Below are 14,828 nucleotides of genomic sequence, written 5' to 3'. Positions count from 1 at the left end.
AAAGGAACCAGGAAATAAAAGAGATATAAAGAAAGTTATAAAAACAAATAAGTTTTTTTGTGGTAAGAAAGCTTAAAGAGAAATAATTTCATATGAGAAAGACTCTTGTATGGTAAATTTAGTTGTAGAGTAAAATGACTGGTTGTTGAAGAAGGAGGGATGTTCAGGACAAACCAGAAAGTCCAAGTATAGCATGAATGGTCTGTGTAAGTCACAATAAGATGACTTATTTAAAAAAAAAAACCCAAAAACTTTTATATGATCAAGTTGTCACATTATTATTAAGTTTGGGCTGCTTAGGAAAAAAAATGAGATTAAATTTTTTTCAAAAGTTAAGGTTATTACATCTGGGTATCTCTTTGTATGTGCTTTTAATGTCCTTGTGACATTAAGTTACAGGGCTTTGACTCCTGGGTCTAAAAAGGACACCAGGTCCTGCTAAATTTTTTTTTTTTTTGACAGGAGTCTCGTACTGTTGCCCGGGCTAGAGTACAGTGGCGTGATCTTGGCTCACTGCAACCCTCCACCTCCCGGGTTCAAGCAATTCTTCTGCATCAGCCTCCTGAGTAGCTGGGATTACAGGTGCCTGTCACCATGCCCAGCTAATTTTTTGTAGTTTTAGTAGAGACAGCATTTCACCATGTTGGCCAGGCTGGTCTCAAACTCGTGACCTCATGATTCGCCCACCTCGGCCTCCCAAAGTGCTGGGATTACAGGCGTGAGTCACTGTGCCCAACCAAGTCCTGCTAAATTTTAGACACTGACATCAGTTAAAGCCCCATCTTCAGGCCCAGTGGAAGATGCCAAACAAAATAAACTGCATTCCTGAAACACAGGGACAGAAATTAAAGCTATTCAACTCCTTAAGGCCCAGGGACTATCATGGAAGAGGTGGGCATGGGAGATTGTAAGGACCAATTTTGAGAGATAAAATAAGTTCAGTTTCTTGCCGGGTGGTGCAGTGGTGGCTCATGCCTGTAATTCCAGCACTTTGGGAGGCCAGGGTGGGTGGATCATGTGAGGTCAGGAGTTTGAGACCAGCTTGACCAACATAGTGACAGCTCGTCTCTACTAAAAATACAAAATTAGCCAGGCATGGTGGCACATGTCTGTAATCCCAGCTACTTGGGAGACTGAGGCAGGAGAATCACTTTAGCCCAGGAGGTGGAGGTTGCAGTTAGCCGAGATCACACCATTGCACTCCAGCCTGGGCAACAAAAGCAAATTTCATCTCAAATAAATAAATAAATAAGTTCAGTTTATCTATAAATTAGTCATTAATGTCAAAGGTACACTGATGCAAGACCAGCATATGGGCCCCTGTGTGAGATTTAAAAAGTTTTCTCGAAGCATTAACTGACTCCTAAGTAAAGGTTATGAAGGGTTTATGGAAATTATATCTTATCGTCAAGATATAATTTTTAAAGCTATAGTTAATTGGGTTCATGCTATTTTTTTTTTTTTTTTTTAGACAAGAGTCTCACTGTCTCCCATGCTGGAGTACAGTGGCGTGACCTTGGCCCACTGCAAACTCCACCTCCTGGGTTCAAGTAGTTCTCCTGCCTCAGTCTCCTGAGTAGCTGGGATTACAGGTGCACACCACCATGCCCAGCTAATTTTTGTATTTTTGGTAGAGACAGGATTTCACCATGTTGGTCAGGCTGGTCTCGAACTCCTGACCTTGTGATCCCCCTGCCTCAGCCTCTCAAAATGCTGGGATTACAAGTATGAGCCACTGCACCTGGCTTCATGCTATTTTTATTAGAGCTTATTGTTTGGAACATTAAGTCTGTTCTCAAAGAATGAAGGTTTTCACTTCTTTGAAATCCTCGAGTTATTACTTCGGTTAAATGAATGATCCTATATTGTGATATCAAGAGTTTTAAACCTTTGATATTTGACAAACTTTCCAAAATCAAAGGATAAATTATATCTTTTTCTGACCTAATTAATCTGTTAAGATATTGGGTTCCGTAATGTCCAAAAATGACATAGTTATTTGGTATAAAAATTATACAGGAAGCATTGTCAAATATGAAATGGTGTTTGGTTTTCTTTGGTCTGTATTTGTATAAATATATTATTGGTATGCATTCCAAAATTATGGGAAACTCCTATAATCCTGATAAAACTTAGTGCACATAATCAGTAATAATCATAATTGTATTAAATTATTGTGTGCCACAGAAGTAACAAATTTCCTTGCCAACTGTGTGTTTGACTATGGCTGTCTTAAAACTTTTTCTCATTCACAGACAATTGTCCTGTTTTGGTTCTCCTTAGGAGGTGGCTTTATAATCAGCTCTAGAACTCAGGTGCTCGTTTTTTTGTTTTTGTTTTTGTTTTTGTTTTTGTTTTTTGATGGAGTCTCACTCTGTTGCCAGGCTGGAGTGCAGTGGCACAATCTCGGCTCACTGCAACCTCCACCTCCTGGGTTCCAGCAATTCTCCTGCCTCAGCCTCTCGAGTAGCTGGGAGTACAGGTGCGCACCACCACACCCAGTTAATTTTTGTACTTTTAGTAGAGACGGGTTTTCAACATGTTGGCCAGAATGGTCTTGATCTCTTGACCTTGTGATCCACCTGCCTTGGCCTCCCAAAGTGCTGGGATTACAGGCGTGAGCCCCCGTGCCCGGAGAACACAGGTGTTCTTAAATGCAGGTTTCTGATAACTTTGGAGATAGTGACATTAGAATAGAGAAGAAAAACTTTCAGGACTCTCATGGAGAGCTGAAATGTTCATGAATATCAAGCATAACAGGAGTAAACTATGTAAACTGAACTCATAGAAGACTAAAGTAATCTTTTTTACTTTTGCTTTAAATGTTGCTGATCCTTTGTTTTGTTTTTTCAGAGTCAAGAAATTTTTTTTTTTTTGAGCTATTGACAGCTTTTAACAATTTAGTATACTCCAATGAAAATTTAGAGCATATTTTTTTCTCTCTACCTGATTTCTCCAGAATTTAGAAGCTATTTGTGAGTATTCTTAACTTATGGCAATACAGTTATGTGCATAAGTGCAATAAGAATCTGTTTTCATTTTGCAACAGGATGTAATTGGAGAAACTGGTTATTTTATTAAGGCTTTGACTGGAATGGTGTGTTTTCCTTTAAGGAATGAAGATTGGTTTATGGAGCCAATAAAGACCCCTTAGGGAAACTGGCCTCATACCTTCCCTGTATAGGGTTCCTGACCTCTGATAAGTAAAGGCCCTGTCTCTGGTGACAGGTCCAAAAGCCCCAAGTTTACCTTGGAACCTCAAGAAGATCACCCAATTCATAGGTATTTAATAGCACATATCCATGGCTAGGCTTGGCTTTAAAAAAAGCTCTTATCTGAGATTCCTTCTATGGAAAAAAGTTCCATCAGAGTCAGTTTAAAAGCTTATGTAAAAAATAATTATTATTGGCCAGTTGTGGTGGCTCAAGCCTGTAATCCTAGCACTTTGGGAGGCCAAGGCAGATGGGTCACCTGAAGTCAGGAGTTCAAGACCAGCCTGGCCAACATGGTGAAAACCCATCTCTACTAAAAATACAAAAAATTAGCCAGGTGTGGTGGCGGTTGCCTGTAATCCCAGCTACTCAGGAGGCTAAGGCAGGAGAATCACTTGAATCCAGGGGGTGGGGGTTGCAGTGAGCTGAGATCGTGCCATTGCACTCCAGCCTGGGCAACGAGCGAAACTCTGTCTCAAAAAAAAAAAAAAATTATTCTTGCTGCACTGTATACAAATAATTAGGCCAAGTATAATAAAGCAAATCAGTCCTACCATGATTTGTCTTTAAAATGGGAAACTGGAGAGAGAAAAATTGTTTTGAAAACTATAGTACACCTGTTGTTAGATTCTAGTCTTGCCTAATGTTTCTCAATTTTTATTATTTTTCTACGATTTGGACTGAATTCTAATTTTTCTTGACTACAAGTTTTCAAAATAATGTTTTCAATTTTTTTACTCTTTTTTTTGTTTGTTTTTCCTAACTTGGAGTCACTGAAAGCTGAGCTGTGCTTTCTTAAAGCCCTGAAAACTGAAGCCAGACAACTTAAACTTCAGAAGAAAATATCAGCAACCTATTGACATACCTAAACCACTCTCATACCTGCCTACTAATGTGTGAACTTCAGAGTAATGTGGCCTATATCGATTTTCCAGGATTGCTCTTACGTTGGTTGTTGTTTTTCTCCCTTCCTCCCCATATTTCCTCTTTGTAAGACATGAGACTTCACAACTTTCTGAAACTGAACTTCCCTAATAACTTGGGATCTACCCGTCTAGGAATAAACCATCCTAGCCATGAGAGATCAGACAAAACCTGGGACCAGAGACTCAATTTCTTCTAAAATGCTTTCTCCAAAAGATTTTTAAAAAGAAAAGGGGGAAATGTGAAAGGAAAATATCTTGGGCCCCCAAAATCACTAGGTAAAGGGAAATGTCAAGGTAGGAACTGCTTAGGGCAAACCTGGCCCCCATTCTACACAAAGTCACCCCTCTGCTCACAAATGCATATCTGATTGCCTTCTTTGAAGAGGCTAATCAGAAACTCAAAATAATGTAACCATTTGTCTCTTATCTACATGTGACCTGGAAGCCCCCTTCCTGCTTTGAGTCTTCTCACCTTTGCTTCCAGTTGCCTCACCTTTCCAGATGGAACCAATGTTTATCTTACACATGTTGATTGGTGTCTCATGTCTCTCTAAAATGTATAAAACCGAGCTGTGCTCTGACCACTTTGGGCACATGTTGTCAGGACCGCCTGAGGCTGTGTCACGGGCACATGTCCTCAACCTTGGCAAAATAAACTTTTAAATTAACTGAGACCTGTCTCAAATTTTCAGAAAGCAGAAAGCACAGATTCTGATTCCAGCCAAAGGTCATCAGGCTGAGTGGGCTTCCAGGGGGTCACAGAGAACAGAATCCACCCCACCCTACTCCTCCACCATCAGCCAACAAAGACAGGATCTCCACTGCCTCTGCTGTGAAGCCCTCCTGCCCACTCAGTGGCCAGGACATGCTTTCTTGAGTCTATCTAGGATTCTTTCAGCTGCAGTTTGGAGCTGTGCTCCTTTGCTGTTTGCCCTTTCTCTGCCCCAGCCCTCCAGACAGAATCTACCTAAGTCCATCTAGCTCGGTCTCCAGCCGCCTTCGCTCAACCACCAGCCCCACGGTGTTGGCAAACCTCTGTGGTGAGTGGGGCACCCTGGCAGGCAGGAGGAATATCTGCAATGGTAGAGATAAGGTGCACAGTGAGGCCACTATCCCTCATGGAGACCTTAGCGCCCCCAACATCCTGGGCATGCCGAGCTGACCCCTGGGCAGCAGAGCGGTACTGCTTGTCCACCCTGGGCCCTCTTCTCTGCCCAGCCTCTACACCGGGGAACCACAGGGAATGTTGGACTGTGCTGAGAATGGAGCAGCCTGGAAGAGGGAGGATGGGGTGGCCTGGAAGAGGGAGGATGGGGAAGGGGCAGGTTGGCAGGTGGGGTGTGGGAGAGCAGGAAAAGGTAGGGAGGATAAGACCTCAGCCAGGGCCAGGATCCCAGCTGTGGCTGCCTTTCTCTTCCCCACCCTGCTGGGATCTGGCCTCACCTCTCCCTGCCGAATGACCACATCCCGGTGTTTCCCTTGCTCCAGGACTCGGAGAACCATGTCTCCCTCCAGCTGGTAAAATACCTGTGGGACAGGAGAGAGGCTTGGACCCTCCCCACTTTCTCTTCCAGGTCCTTGGCCACTGCCCAGGCCCTGAATTCTGACCGGGAAACCTGAGAACTTTCTGAAGGCCTCGGAGTTGATGGGCAGCTCTATCACTTCTGTCCCGAGGCCTGTCTCCCCGGTGCATACCATGGAGTGCTGGGGACACACGGGATCGTGTCTTGGACATGCAAGTGATGACCAGAGTACCCAGGATGCAACGGTGGTTACCTGGCTGGCGGGCAGGAGCTGGATGAAATGCTCACTGGGGAAGTGAATGAGCCAGCAGTCAGGTAGGGGACCCACCCATTTACTGTGTACCAGGGGCTGTGCCAGGCACTTTTCCACCAGAAACCTCACAGCAAAGCCTCCAAAGGTGTCATTAACCCCATTCAGCAGAAAGCAAAGAAAGAAAACCAAGGCTCAGAGGGTAAAGCAGCTGGCCTAAGGTCACATCGCTGGTTACTCTTCAGCCAGAGCCGCAGCTTGGACCCAAGGCTGTATGTGGCTCTGGAGCCTCTGGCCAGGGTGACGCCTTGGCAGCAGGTGGGGGGGGCTGTGGAGGTTGCTGCCAGCCTGGGATGAGTTAGGTGCTGTGGGGGATGGGAGTATGTGCCTCTTGTGCGCTCCTGGGCCGGGGGGTGGGGCTCCTACTGCATTTTTCCGATTTCATCCTAAGTCCCTAATTTACTGAGATCACCCCATGGAATTGGGAGGAAGAGGAGGAGGCAGACCGGTTTTCCCTCCAGCCGTCACACACTGCCTAGGTATTCAAAGCCCCAGCCAAGTAGTTGAAGGAATGTTATCAACAGCATCTACTCAGAGAAACCAAGCTGACCTCGAGGGACCTAGAGAGATGTGGCTCTGCAGTCTGCCACTAGGCACAAATAGTCACCACCCTTCTGAAGGGCAACTTGGCCATGGGCGCGAAGTGCCTTGGCAGTTCACACCCCTGGAGGGACTGTGGGGTAAAACTGGGAAAGTTCTGGGGGAATCCAGATAGCTGGTCACCGTACAACCTTGACCTCAGTAATTCCACCTCAGGAATGAGACCTCAGTTCCTCAGAGACATACCTGCCTAGTGGTGTACATTCAAGGCTGTTTTTAATGCAGTGCATAGTTAAAAGCCCTCAGCTCTGCCAGGGTGCGATGTGCCCTTGGTCAATTCAGTTAGCCTTTCTGTACCTTGGTTTCCTCATCTACCAAATGACAGTTATCTACTCAAAATGTAGCTGTGAAGATGCCAGGGATGCTTTACACATATGTGCCCAGCACATAGTAAGTGCTCAATGAGCCTCTGGCTATTAGTATTGATGATGGTAAGAATGACAAAGGTAATGCTAATATAATTATGGGGAAATGTAAATATTTGACGGTAGATTCAAAATATGGAACATTATGCAGCCATTAAAAACTATGTTTTTGAATAGCTGTTAATAAAAGGGGAAAATGGAAAATGCTAAAGTTATGTTAAAGATTCAAAACTATACCCAGCAGGGTTTTAGTTTGTAGCAACACAAATATAACAGAGGCAGCCCGTTCACAGCGGCCCTCTGCGTGGTGGGATTATGAATGAGGTAAGGATTTTTCTGTCTATATTTCTCATATTTTCTACAAGGAACAATATTTACTTTCCTTATTAAAAACAACCCATAGGCCGGATGTGGTGGCTTATGCCTGTAATCCTAGCACTTTGGGAGATGGGAGGATCACTTGAGGCCAGGAGTGGAGACCAGACTGGGCAACATGGTGAGACCCCATCTCTACAAAAACTAGAAAAAATTAGCTAAGTATGGTGATGTCTGCCTGTAGTCCCAGCGACTTGGGAGGCTGAGGTGGGAGGATTGCTTGAGCCCCAGAAGTCGTGGCTGCAGTGAGCTCTGATTGCACCACTGTACTCCAGCCTGGGTGACAGAGTGAGACCCCATCTCTAAAAAACAAAAACAAACATGAACAAACAAAAATCCCATAAACATTATTTCATACAAATAATAAGAAACCTACCAGGTTCTCTTCTAGGGAGCATTTCAGTATGCTCTCCTCCCTCACTCTCCAAGCTGGGAGGAAGCCTGTGTGAGTGTGTGTGTGAGTGTGTGAGTGTGTGTGTGTGTGTGTGTGTCTAGGGTCCTTTCACAGTGAGGGAGGGGAGGAGGGGCAAAGGAAAAGTTGGCAGGAAAAGTTGGGAGAGGGGAGTCTGGAGTGACCCTCTGGGCCAGATGTAAACCCTTACAAGGCAGGCTACACGGTATTTTCTCTATTTTCTCGCTCTTGTCCCCTGCTCAGAGGCCTTCCCTGTGATGAGGGGCAGGCCTGGCCTGGAGCAGAGGTACAGATCACTGAACAGCGGAAAATCCCAAACAGCTGTGGGCAGTCCTAAAGGAGTTATGCTCAGTTTGGAAATAAATGATGTTTGGGGGCCTGGGGCAGGCTAGAAGATTAACTGTACTGGCTCAGGCAGCTAATGAATAGAATCTGGCTTTCTGACCTGGAAAGGCCTTTCAGGCAGGCCAGGCGGAAAGGGCGAGAGGTGTAGAGGAACAATGCATATCAAGCACCAACTCCGCACCAGGCTCTGTGCACATAATCTATGCACATTGAATTCTTCCACCAGACAGGGGCCGTTGTCCCCACATGCTTATGGAAACAGGCTTGGAGAGGTGATGTGATGTGCTCTGTCCAAGATCCTGGGGTTAGTAAGCGGCAGAGAATTCCCCCAGTGCAAGTTCATCTGCCTCTGGCCCCCCTGCACCTGCACGCTCCAAGAAAGGAGTGAGGTAGGTGGAGTATAGGTGGTAGGTGACGCTGGGGAGTGGGGAGCTGGGCCAGGGAGCTGGAGGTACCCTGACTGCTATTGCAGAGGCAGAGCTCAGCGAGGAGGAAAATGTGGTTTGGTAAGAGGTGTGATTTGAACCCAGGTCTGAGCGACTCCCCTTTTCTCACTATTCAGGAGGAGCCTGGACCCTGAGTTACACTGCTTCCATAGCACAGCCTGGAGTTTTCCCAGGCTCCAGCTGGGTGAGGATAGGCAGGGACAGAGAGGAGGCTGACCCTTAGCCCTGGGGCTGCGCAAGTGCTGCACACCCTGCCACCAAAACCTCAGCAGGGTGGGACCAAGCCCTGTCACAAGCCCACCTCCAGCCAGATTCCTCCCAGACACCTGGGTGTCCCTTCAGAGTGAGGACACCTGTGCTGGCCAGCCCTCCTCATCGCTCAGCTACCATCTGAGTCAGGGAATGGGCTGCTGGCTGGGCCCCTCAGGGGACACTCAGCCACCGGAGCTTGGAGAAACCATGGGATGGGCATGGGGCAGAGGCAGCAGGGGGCGAGAAGGGAAGCAAAGACAGAGGGAGACAGGAGAGGTGGGTGCTGAGAACAGGGCTGACAGAGAAGGCCGAAGTCTCTGGAAGACTCCGCGGTCAGCTGTGCCTCCCATACCATAGCCACGCCAGGTCTACCCACCTCCTCAGTATAGTTTTAGATTTTCCTATTGACTTTTTCCACCAAGGAAATGGTCTCCGGTGAGGTGTGTTTGTGAGAAGGGGGTGGCCAGGAGAAGTGCAGGGTCCCTGGAGCGGGAGAGGTGAGGGGTTGGCTAGTTCTGCTGGCCTGGGGCCCATCGTTCCTCCGCACAGCCTTGCGTGTCCCAGTGCACATATGAGGTGCTCAACAAATATTTGTTGAACAAGTGAGTCTCCCATGCTCACTACAGTCCCTGGCTGTGGCCTGGATGCCCTCAGTGGGGACAGAGGCTGTTGATCAAGCTGGACTCTGGATCTTGAACCCCCAGAATCAGGCTCCCTGAGAGGACGGGGAGCCCCTCTACTGATCCTTTTCCACCAGAGGAGATTCTGTGTCTCTCCTTAAGGGGACACACCTTTCTCTTTAAGTTTTGCTTTTGTTTATTTATTTTGGGGTAGGTAGTAGAGAAGCACAGTCCAAACTTCAAGGTGCAAAAGGTGATTCAAGGCAAATTCCCCCTCCCACCTGCCCCAGCCACAAGCCACGAATGGGTTTTGCAGCCTCTAGTTAAGGGAGGGCCACCCAGCCCCAACTCCTCCTTCAGCTCCAGGCACCCCCTACCATGCCTATCCCTTAGCCACTAGCTCCTCCTCCCTCAGCCCCTCCCGCTCCCTCCGCCACCCACTCAGCCCAGGCCTCACCCACGCTATTTTTGCACTTTGCCCCTGTCTGCAGGGGAGGATCTCATTTTGGAGACCAATTGAATCTGTCAAGTTTGTGGGGAGGGGACCAGGACATCCCCCCGAACATGGCCAGCCCCTATATCCAAGGGGAGGATGCCCCACAGCTAAAGCCTCTGTCACCCACAGGGTGTGGGCTGTTTCCCAGGGCTCCCCCAGCAGAGGTGCTGGCTGTGCAGGTGTCACTGCCTGCCCACCACCTTGGAGGCAGCAGTCATGCCCTATGATTTCAGCTGTGCCCCCTCCACTCATCAGCCACATGTCCACCCCTCTCCACTCATCAGCCACATGCCCACCCCTCTCCACTTATCAGCCACATGTCCACCCCTCTCCAGTCCATCATCTCTGGGCCTCGAGTGGGAAGCGCCCCCTCCCCCCAGGGCCAGGCTCCTTGCCCACAGGCCTAGATCTAGGGAGACCAGTCAAACCTACCTCTTCACCCTCTTCGATATGATAGTCCTTCCTGGTATTGGGGCCTCCAACGAACATGACTTTGAGCTGCTCCTGGTGCCTGCAATGAGCGCAAAGTAGGGGAGACGTTCTAAACCATCTCCTACGAGTGAAGAGAGCAGGGGTCCTGTGGGGGCCAGGAGGGAGCCTGAGGGCCCTTGGGAGAAGGAGCAGGACTGTTTTGGCCTCACTGTCCCTGTCCCCCAACTCTCATCCCCAGTTCATGCCTGCATGCATCTAAGTGTCTATGTGTCTGGGATCGTGTCTGTGTGACTGTCCCTGTTTGTGTGTTCCCCCGCATCCTCTGACCCAACAAGGGGAATGATGTGGTGGTGAATCTATGGCTTCATTAACCAGGATCCCGGGCTGTGATCAAAATCTCAAATTACAGGAGAGTAGCAAATTGGAGGCCCCTTCCCAGGATGAGGCAGTGTAGGGGCAAAACGACTTTGACCTGCCACTTGCCCGTGCTGTCTGACTATGGGATCCTGCACTCTGCCCTGGCTGGAGGCATGGCTTCGTGGGTGCAGGAGACTGTAACATCTAGCAGGGGCCTCAGGCAGCGTCAAGTCAGTGTGGCATGTGTTTACAAGTATGGGCCCTGGGGCATGTTACTAACCTTATCTGTAAAATAGAGGAACAGTTCTTACCTCACAGAGTTTAAACAGAATACATGAATTAATATTTGGAAGCTCTCAGAATGGTGCTTAGCATGTAGTAAGCACTATTTAAGTATTTGATAAAATAAATAAACCCGGCCGGGCGTGGTGGCTCATGCCTGTAATCCCAGCACTTTGAGAGGCAGAGGTGGGTGGATTGCTTGAGGCCAGTAGCCTGGCCAACATGGCGAAACCCCGTCTCTACTACAAATACAAAAATTAGCCAGGGCTGGCGGTAGGTACCTTTAATCCCAGCTACCTGGGAGGCTGAGGCACGAGAATCGCTTGAACCTGAGAGGTGGAGGTTGCAGTGAGCTGAGATCGCGCTACTGCACTCCAGCCTGGGTAACAGAGGGAGACTCTGTCTTAAATAAATAAATAAATAAATAAACTCAATACAGCCCTCTCATTTTATAGCCAATTTAGCCAGCCAAGAGAGGGTCACATAGCCAGGAAATGACCAAACCTGTGCCAGGTCCCAGGCTCCTTGACTCCCACGCTGGCACTGGGTCTGTGGGGCATCTAGTCAGCTGTTTGGAACAAAAGGGTGCCCAAACTCCTCAGTCTTTCTGCTGTTGGTGTGATGTTACCTTCTTATGGGAAAAATACCTCAGCACCTCCTGAAAACAGCCCGCCCCACCTGCACAGCAGGGGCCCCTTTCAGGGTGCAGACACTGGGGTCAATCAGCAGCAGAATGTGTCTGGGTGGGGCTTCAGGGTCTTCTCAGGTGGCCCTGCCACAGAGGGCAGGGGTGAGGGCTTTCCTCTGGAAGGGGAGGTGCCGGGTCTGGGACCATTTGTACACACGGGGCACAGCATTCTAGAGGCTGCCTGCATGGATGATCATGGTGTGGATGGCAGGGGAGGAGCTATGGGGGAGGTCTGAGCCCCCAAACTAGACTGGCATGTCCTTTCTGAGTGTCCTCTCCTATGGGCTGCTTTCCAGCTCAGCTGGGAGGCATGGAGACAAGACGGAAGAGCCAGTCTCTTTCCTTTTCCTTCCCTTTTGGGAGGCTGGGCCCAATAAGCCAGAAACACACGTGTCGACCTGATGTTTGAAAAGGTGGATGAGGTCGCAGGGCAGGAGGAGGCTGTCATGAACAGTCCATGCTTAAAGAACTTAAAGCTGCATAGAGCTTCAAGGAGGGGAGAGAAGCTGCAAGGAACTTGACTGGGGAAGGGTATGTGTGGGAGAGCTGGGTGCAGAGGCTCTGAGACTAGAAGCACTGGGGTGACCTTGGGAAACGATGTTGAGAAGGCTGGACCAGGAGGGTGGACAAGCCGTGGAGTCTGGTCTTCGTCTAAGGGGTGCCGGGGAACCTGGAAAGTTGTTTTTTAAAATCAACTTCACTGAGGTGTAATTTAGGTACACACAGACAATTCTTAAACAACTCCACTCAAGAACTCTTTCAGCCCATCAGTCAGGATGCATAAACCAGACCTGCCCCTCCTCTGCCCAGAACCCTCAAGCAGTTCCTCACCTTGCTTGGGGCCATTATGGGCTGAATAGCAACCCCTCCTGTCAAATTTATATGTTGAAGTCCTAACACCCAGTACTGCAGAATGTGACCTTATTTGGAAATAGGGTCCTTGAGATGTAGTTAGGTTAGGATGAGGTCATCCTGGAGTAGGGTGAGCCCCTGATCCAATACGTCTGGTGTTCTTTTAAAAGACAGAAATTTGGACACAGACACACACACAAGGAGATCGCCTTGTGAAGATGAAGATGGAGGTAGGCATGGTGCAGCAGAAGCAAGAATACCAATGATGCCATCAAACCACCGAATGCTAGCGAGAGGCATGGGCAGATGGACGCGAGACCTCAGGGAGCGATGGGAGGACTGAGAGGGAGCGACCGCAGATGGGGATGAAGTGGTGGAAGGAGGCAAAGACGATGCTACATCTTTGATTGGGGTGGGCAACAACAGTGGTCGAAGAGATCTTTGGGGAGCTATTGACTGTTGGCCATGTGGTATTGCATGGTAACCAAGAGTGAGCGTGGACTCTGGAGTCGAACTGCTCCATGGGTTGAGTCTGGAGCCTATCCCACAGGCGCTCTGTGACACTAGAAAAGTTACTTATGAAAATCCTCCCTCATGGCGCTACTGTGAGAATGAGATGAGATGACGTAAAAACACTCGGCATAGTCCTGGGCCTGCTGTTTGGTTTGAGGTGCCACCCTACTGACCATGTCCTGTGGACACAGCACAAATGGGGAATGTGAACCTTGATCTAGCTGGCATGTGAGGCCCTGCCATAGAACTGGGGGAGGGAGGTGACCATGCCACAGGGGAGGGCCTGAGAGGTCTGCTTGAAAAAGATGGCAGCTGGACGGCCAACCCTGTTGGGTGCTGCAGGCAGAGGCTACTGGCAGAGGTAGCCTAGGGAGGGTCTGGTGTGGTGTGTATGTGTGTGTGTGCGTGTGTGTGTGTGTGTATTCGTGCACAGCTGCAAAGAGGGGCCCTGGAAAGAGCAAGAAATCAAGATCTTCCCAAAGGAGCGGATTCTCTGCCTTCCCCTTTGCCTGTGGCTTCTGGCACAGGGTTGGGTTGTATGATTTGGCTGCCCCTAGGCCTACATTCTAGTGCACTTCTGGGGCCTTGAAAACCACCCTCCCCACACTTGAGTTTTCCCAAAATGTACAGTGTTACTTGGGTTGGAGTATTGTTTCTCTGTCCCGGAAGGAGGGGTGCACCTTATCATCTCATCTCCCACAGCCTCAGACCCAGCTCAGCCTTCTTCAGAAGTCAAGACCACAGTCACCAGAAAGAGGAACAGACTGATGTGGTGGAACCGGAACAGCCTGTCTCCCTCTTCCCCCAAGAACCAAGAGGTAGAAGCCGCCCTTCTGCAGGCTTTTGGGTCCAGGAACTCGGAGCTGCAAGGTGAGGGCGCAGATGGAGGAGGGGGAGGAAGCAAGGGCAGGGGGAGGCCATGGGGGTGCCGGACTCACATGAGCTTGTTGCAGACGGGGGGCTGGAAGGAGCCCCGGTTCTCCTCCACCCAGGCCCTCACTCCCACGGGGCGCTCCATGACTGTCCCGGGCGCCTCCTCGCAGCGCTGTCCTCCCGCCGTCGGAGGCCCCTGGCTCCGCCCAGTCGTCTTTTTAACCAGAATCCCAAGCTCACGAGGCGGAGCAAACCCCCGCGACCCCGCGGTGGGAGCTTGGGGCCGGCAGACTTTGGCCCCTGGTGGACTTTGGTGTGAGCCCGCCGCCCTCCGCGCCACCCCAGACCCTGGCGAGCGCGGCGGCCGCAGCGCTGGGGGAACCGCGGCCAGTGACCCCTGCTTCTCCGCGGGGCAGGGGTTCGGTCCCCGCCACCATCCCGGGGGCGCCCCACACACTCCCGCCTGCGGTGGGGCCTGCTCCCGGCAGAGGACACAGAATCCAGATCCTTCCTGGGCGCTTGTCCCCAGACGTTCCTTCCCTCTACGCCCCGGGGGGAACCCCAGGGAAGGTCCCAAGAAATACTACAGTGGGGAGATCGCGGGTTGGAAGTCCCAGCGCCTGAGAACACGGTGTTGCGTGGGGCCTGCAGACTCCGCCGCGGGCTCGGCGAGGGGAGCGGTGCAGGCGCCGAGCTGTGGAGTCCGGGCTCAGGGCAGGACCGCTATCCCCTCCCCACCCGAGATCCAGCAGAGCGGCCGCTGTCCTCCGCTCAGCGTGGCAGTGGACCCCGAGCCCCGTGCTGAATTCCTTAGGCGTCTTGGGAACATACTCAGCTCGCACGCAGCTATGGGAGGAATTTGGCAGATGTGGACACTGGCCTCAGTGTCCTAGCCCTTGGGAATCTGGAGGTGTTAATGATGTCCCTGTATGAGAGACTCTAACAAGTT

At 49.9% G+C, this 14,828-nt stretch overlaps 1 protein-coding gene across 2 annotated transcripts in view; it reads right to left on the bottom strand.

Annotated features, from left to right (window-relative positions):
* The window catches only part of HAAO (3-hydroxyanthranilate 3,4-dioxygenase), a 25,787-nt gene extending 11,694 nt beyond the window's left edge, over positions 1-14,093 (bottom strand). The window contains exons 1-4 of one of the 2 annotated variants that reach the window (XM_011935910.1): positions 13,945-14,093; positions 10,315-10,393; positions 5,582-5,665; positions 5,106-5,212 (exon numbers count right to left, since the gene is read on the bottom strand). In XM_011935910.1, coding sequence (XP_011791300.1) covers positions 5,106-5,212; positions 5,582-5,665; positions 10,315-10,393; positions 13,945-14,024 — 350 coding nt within the window. In that variant the 5' untranslated portion in view covers positions 14,025-14,093. The remainder of the gene's footprint in view (positions 1-5,105; positions 5,213-5,581; positions 5,666-10,314; positions 10,394-13,944) is intronic. The other variant, XM_011935911.1, reaches the window with a different exon arrangement.
* Positions 14,094-14,828: the final 735 nt, after the last annotated feature.

Source organism: Colobus angolensis, unplaced genomic scaffold (assembly GCF_000951035.1).
Source record: "Colobus angolensis palliatus isolate OR3802 unplaced genomic scaffold, Cang.pa_1.0 Scaffold15, whole genome shotgun sequence".
Taxonomy (NCBI): Eukaryota; Metazoa; Chordata; class Mammalia; order Primates; family Cercopithecidae; genus Colobus; species Colobus angolensis.
Note: the sequence above shows the minus strand (reverse complement) of the source record. Positions and strands in the feature narration are given on the sequence as shown.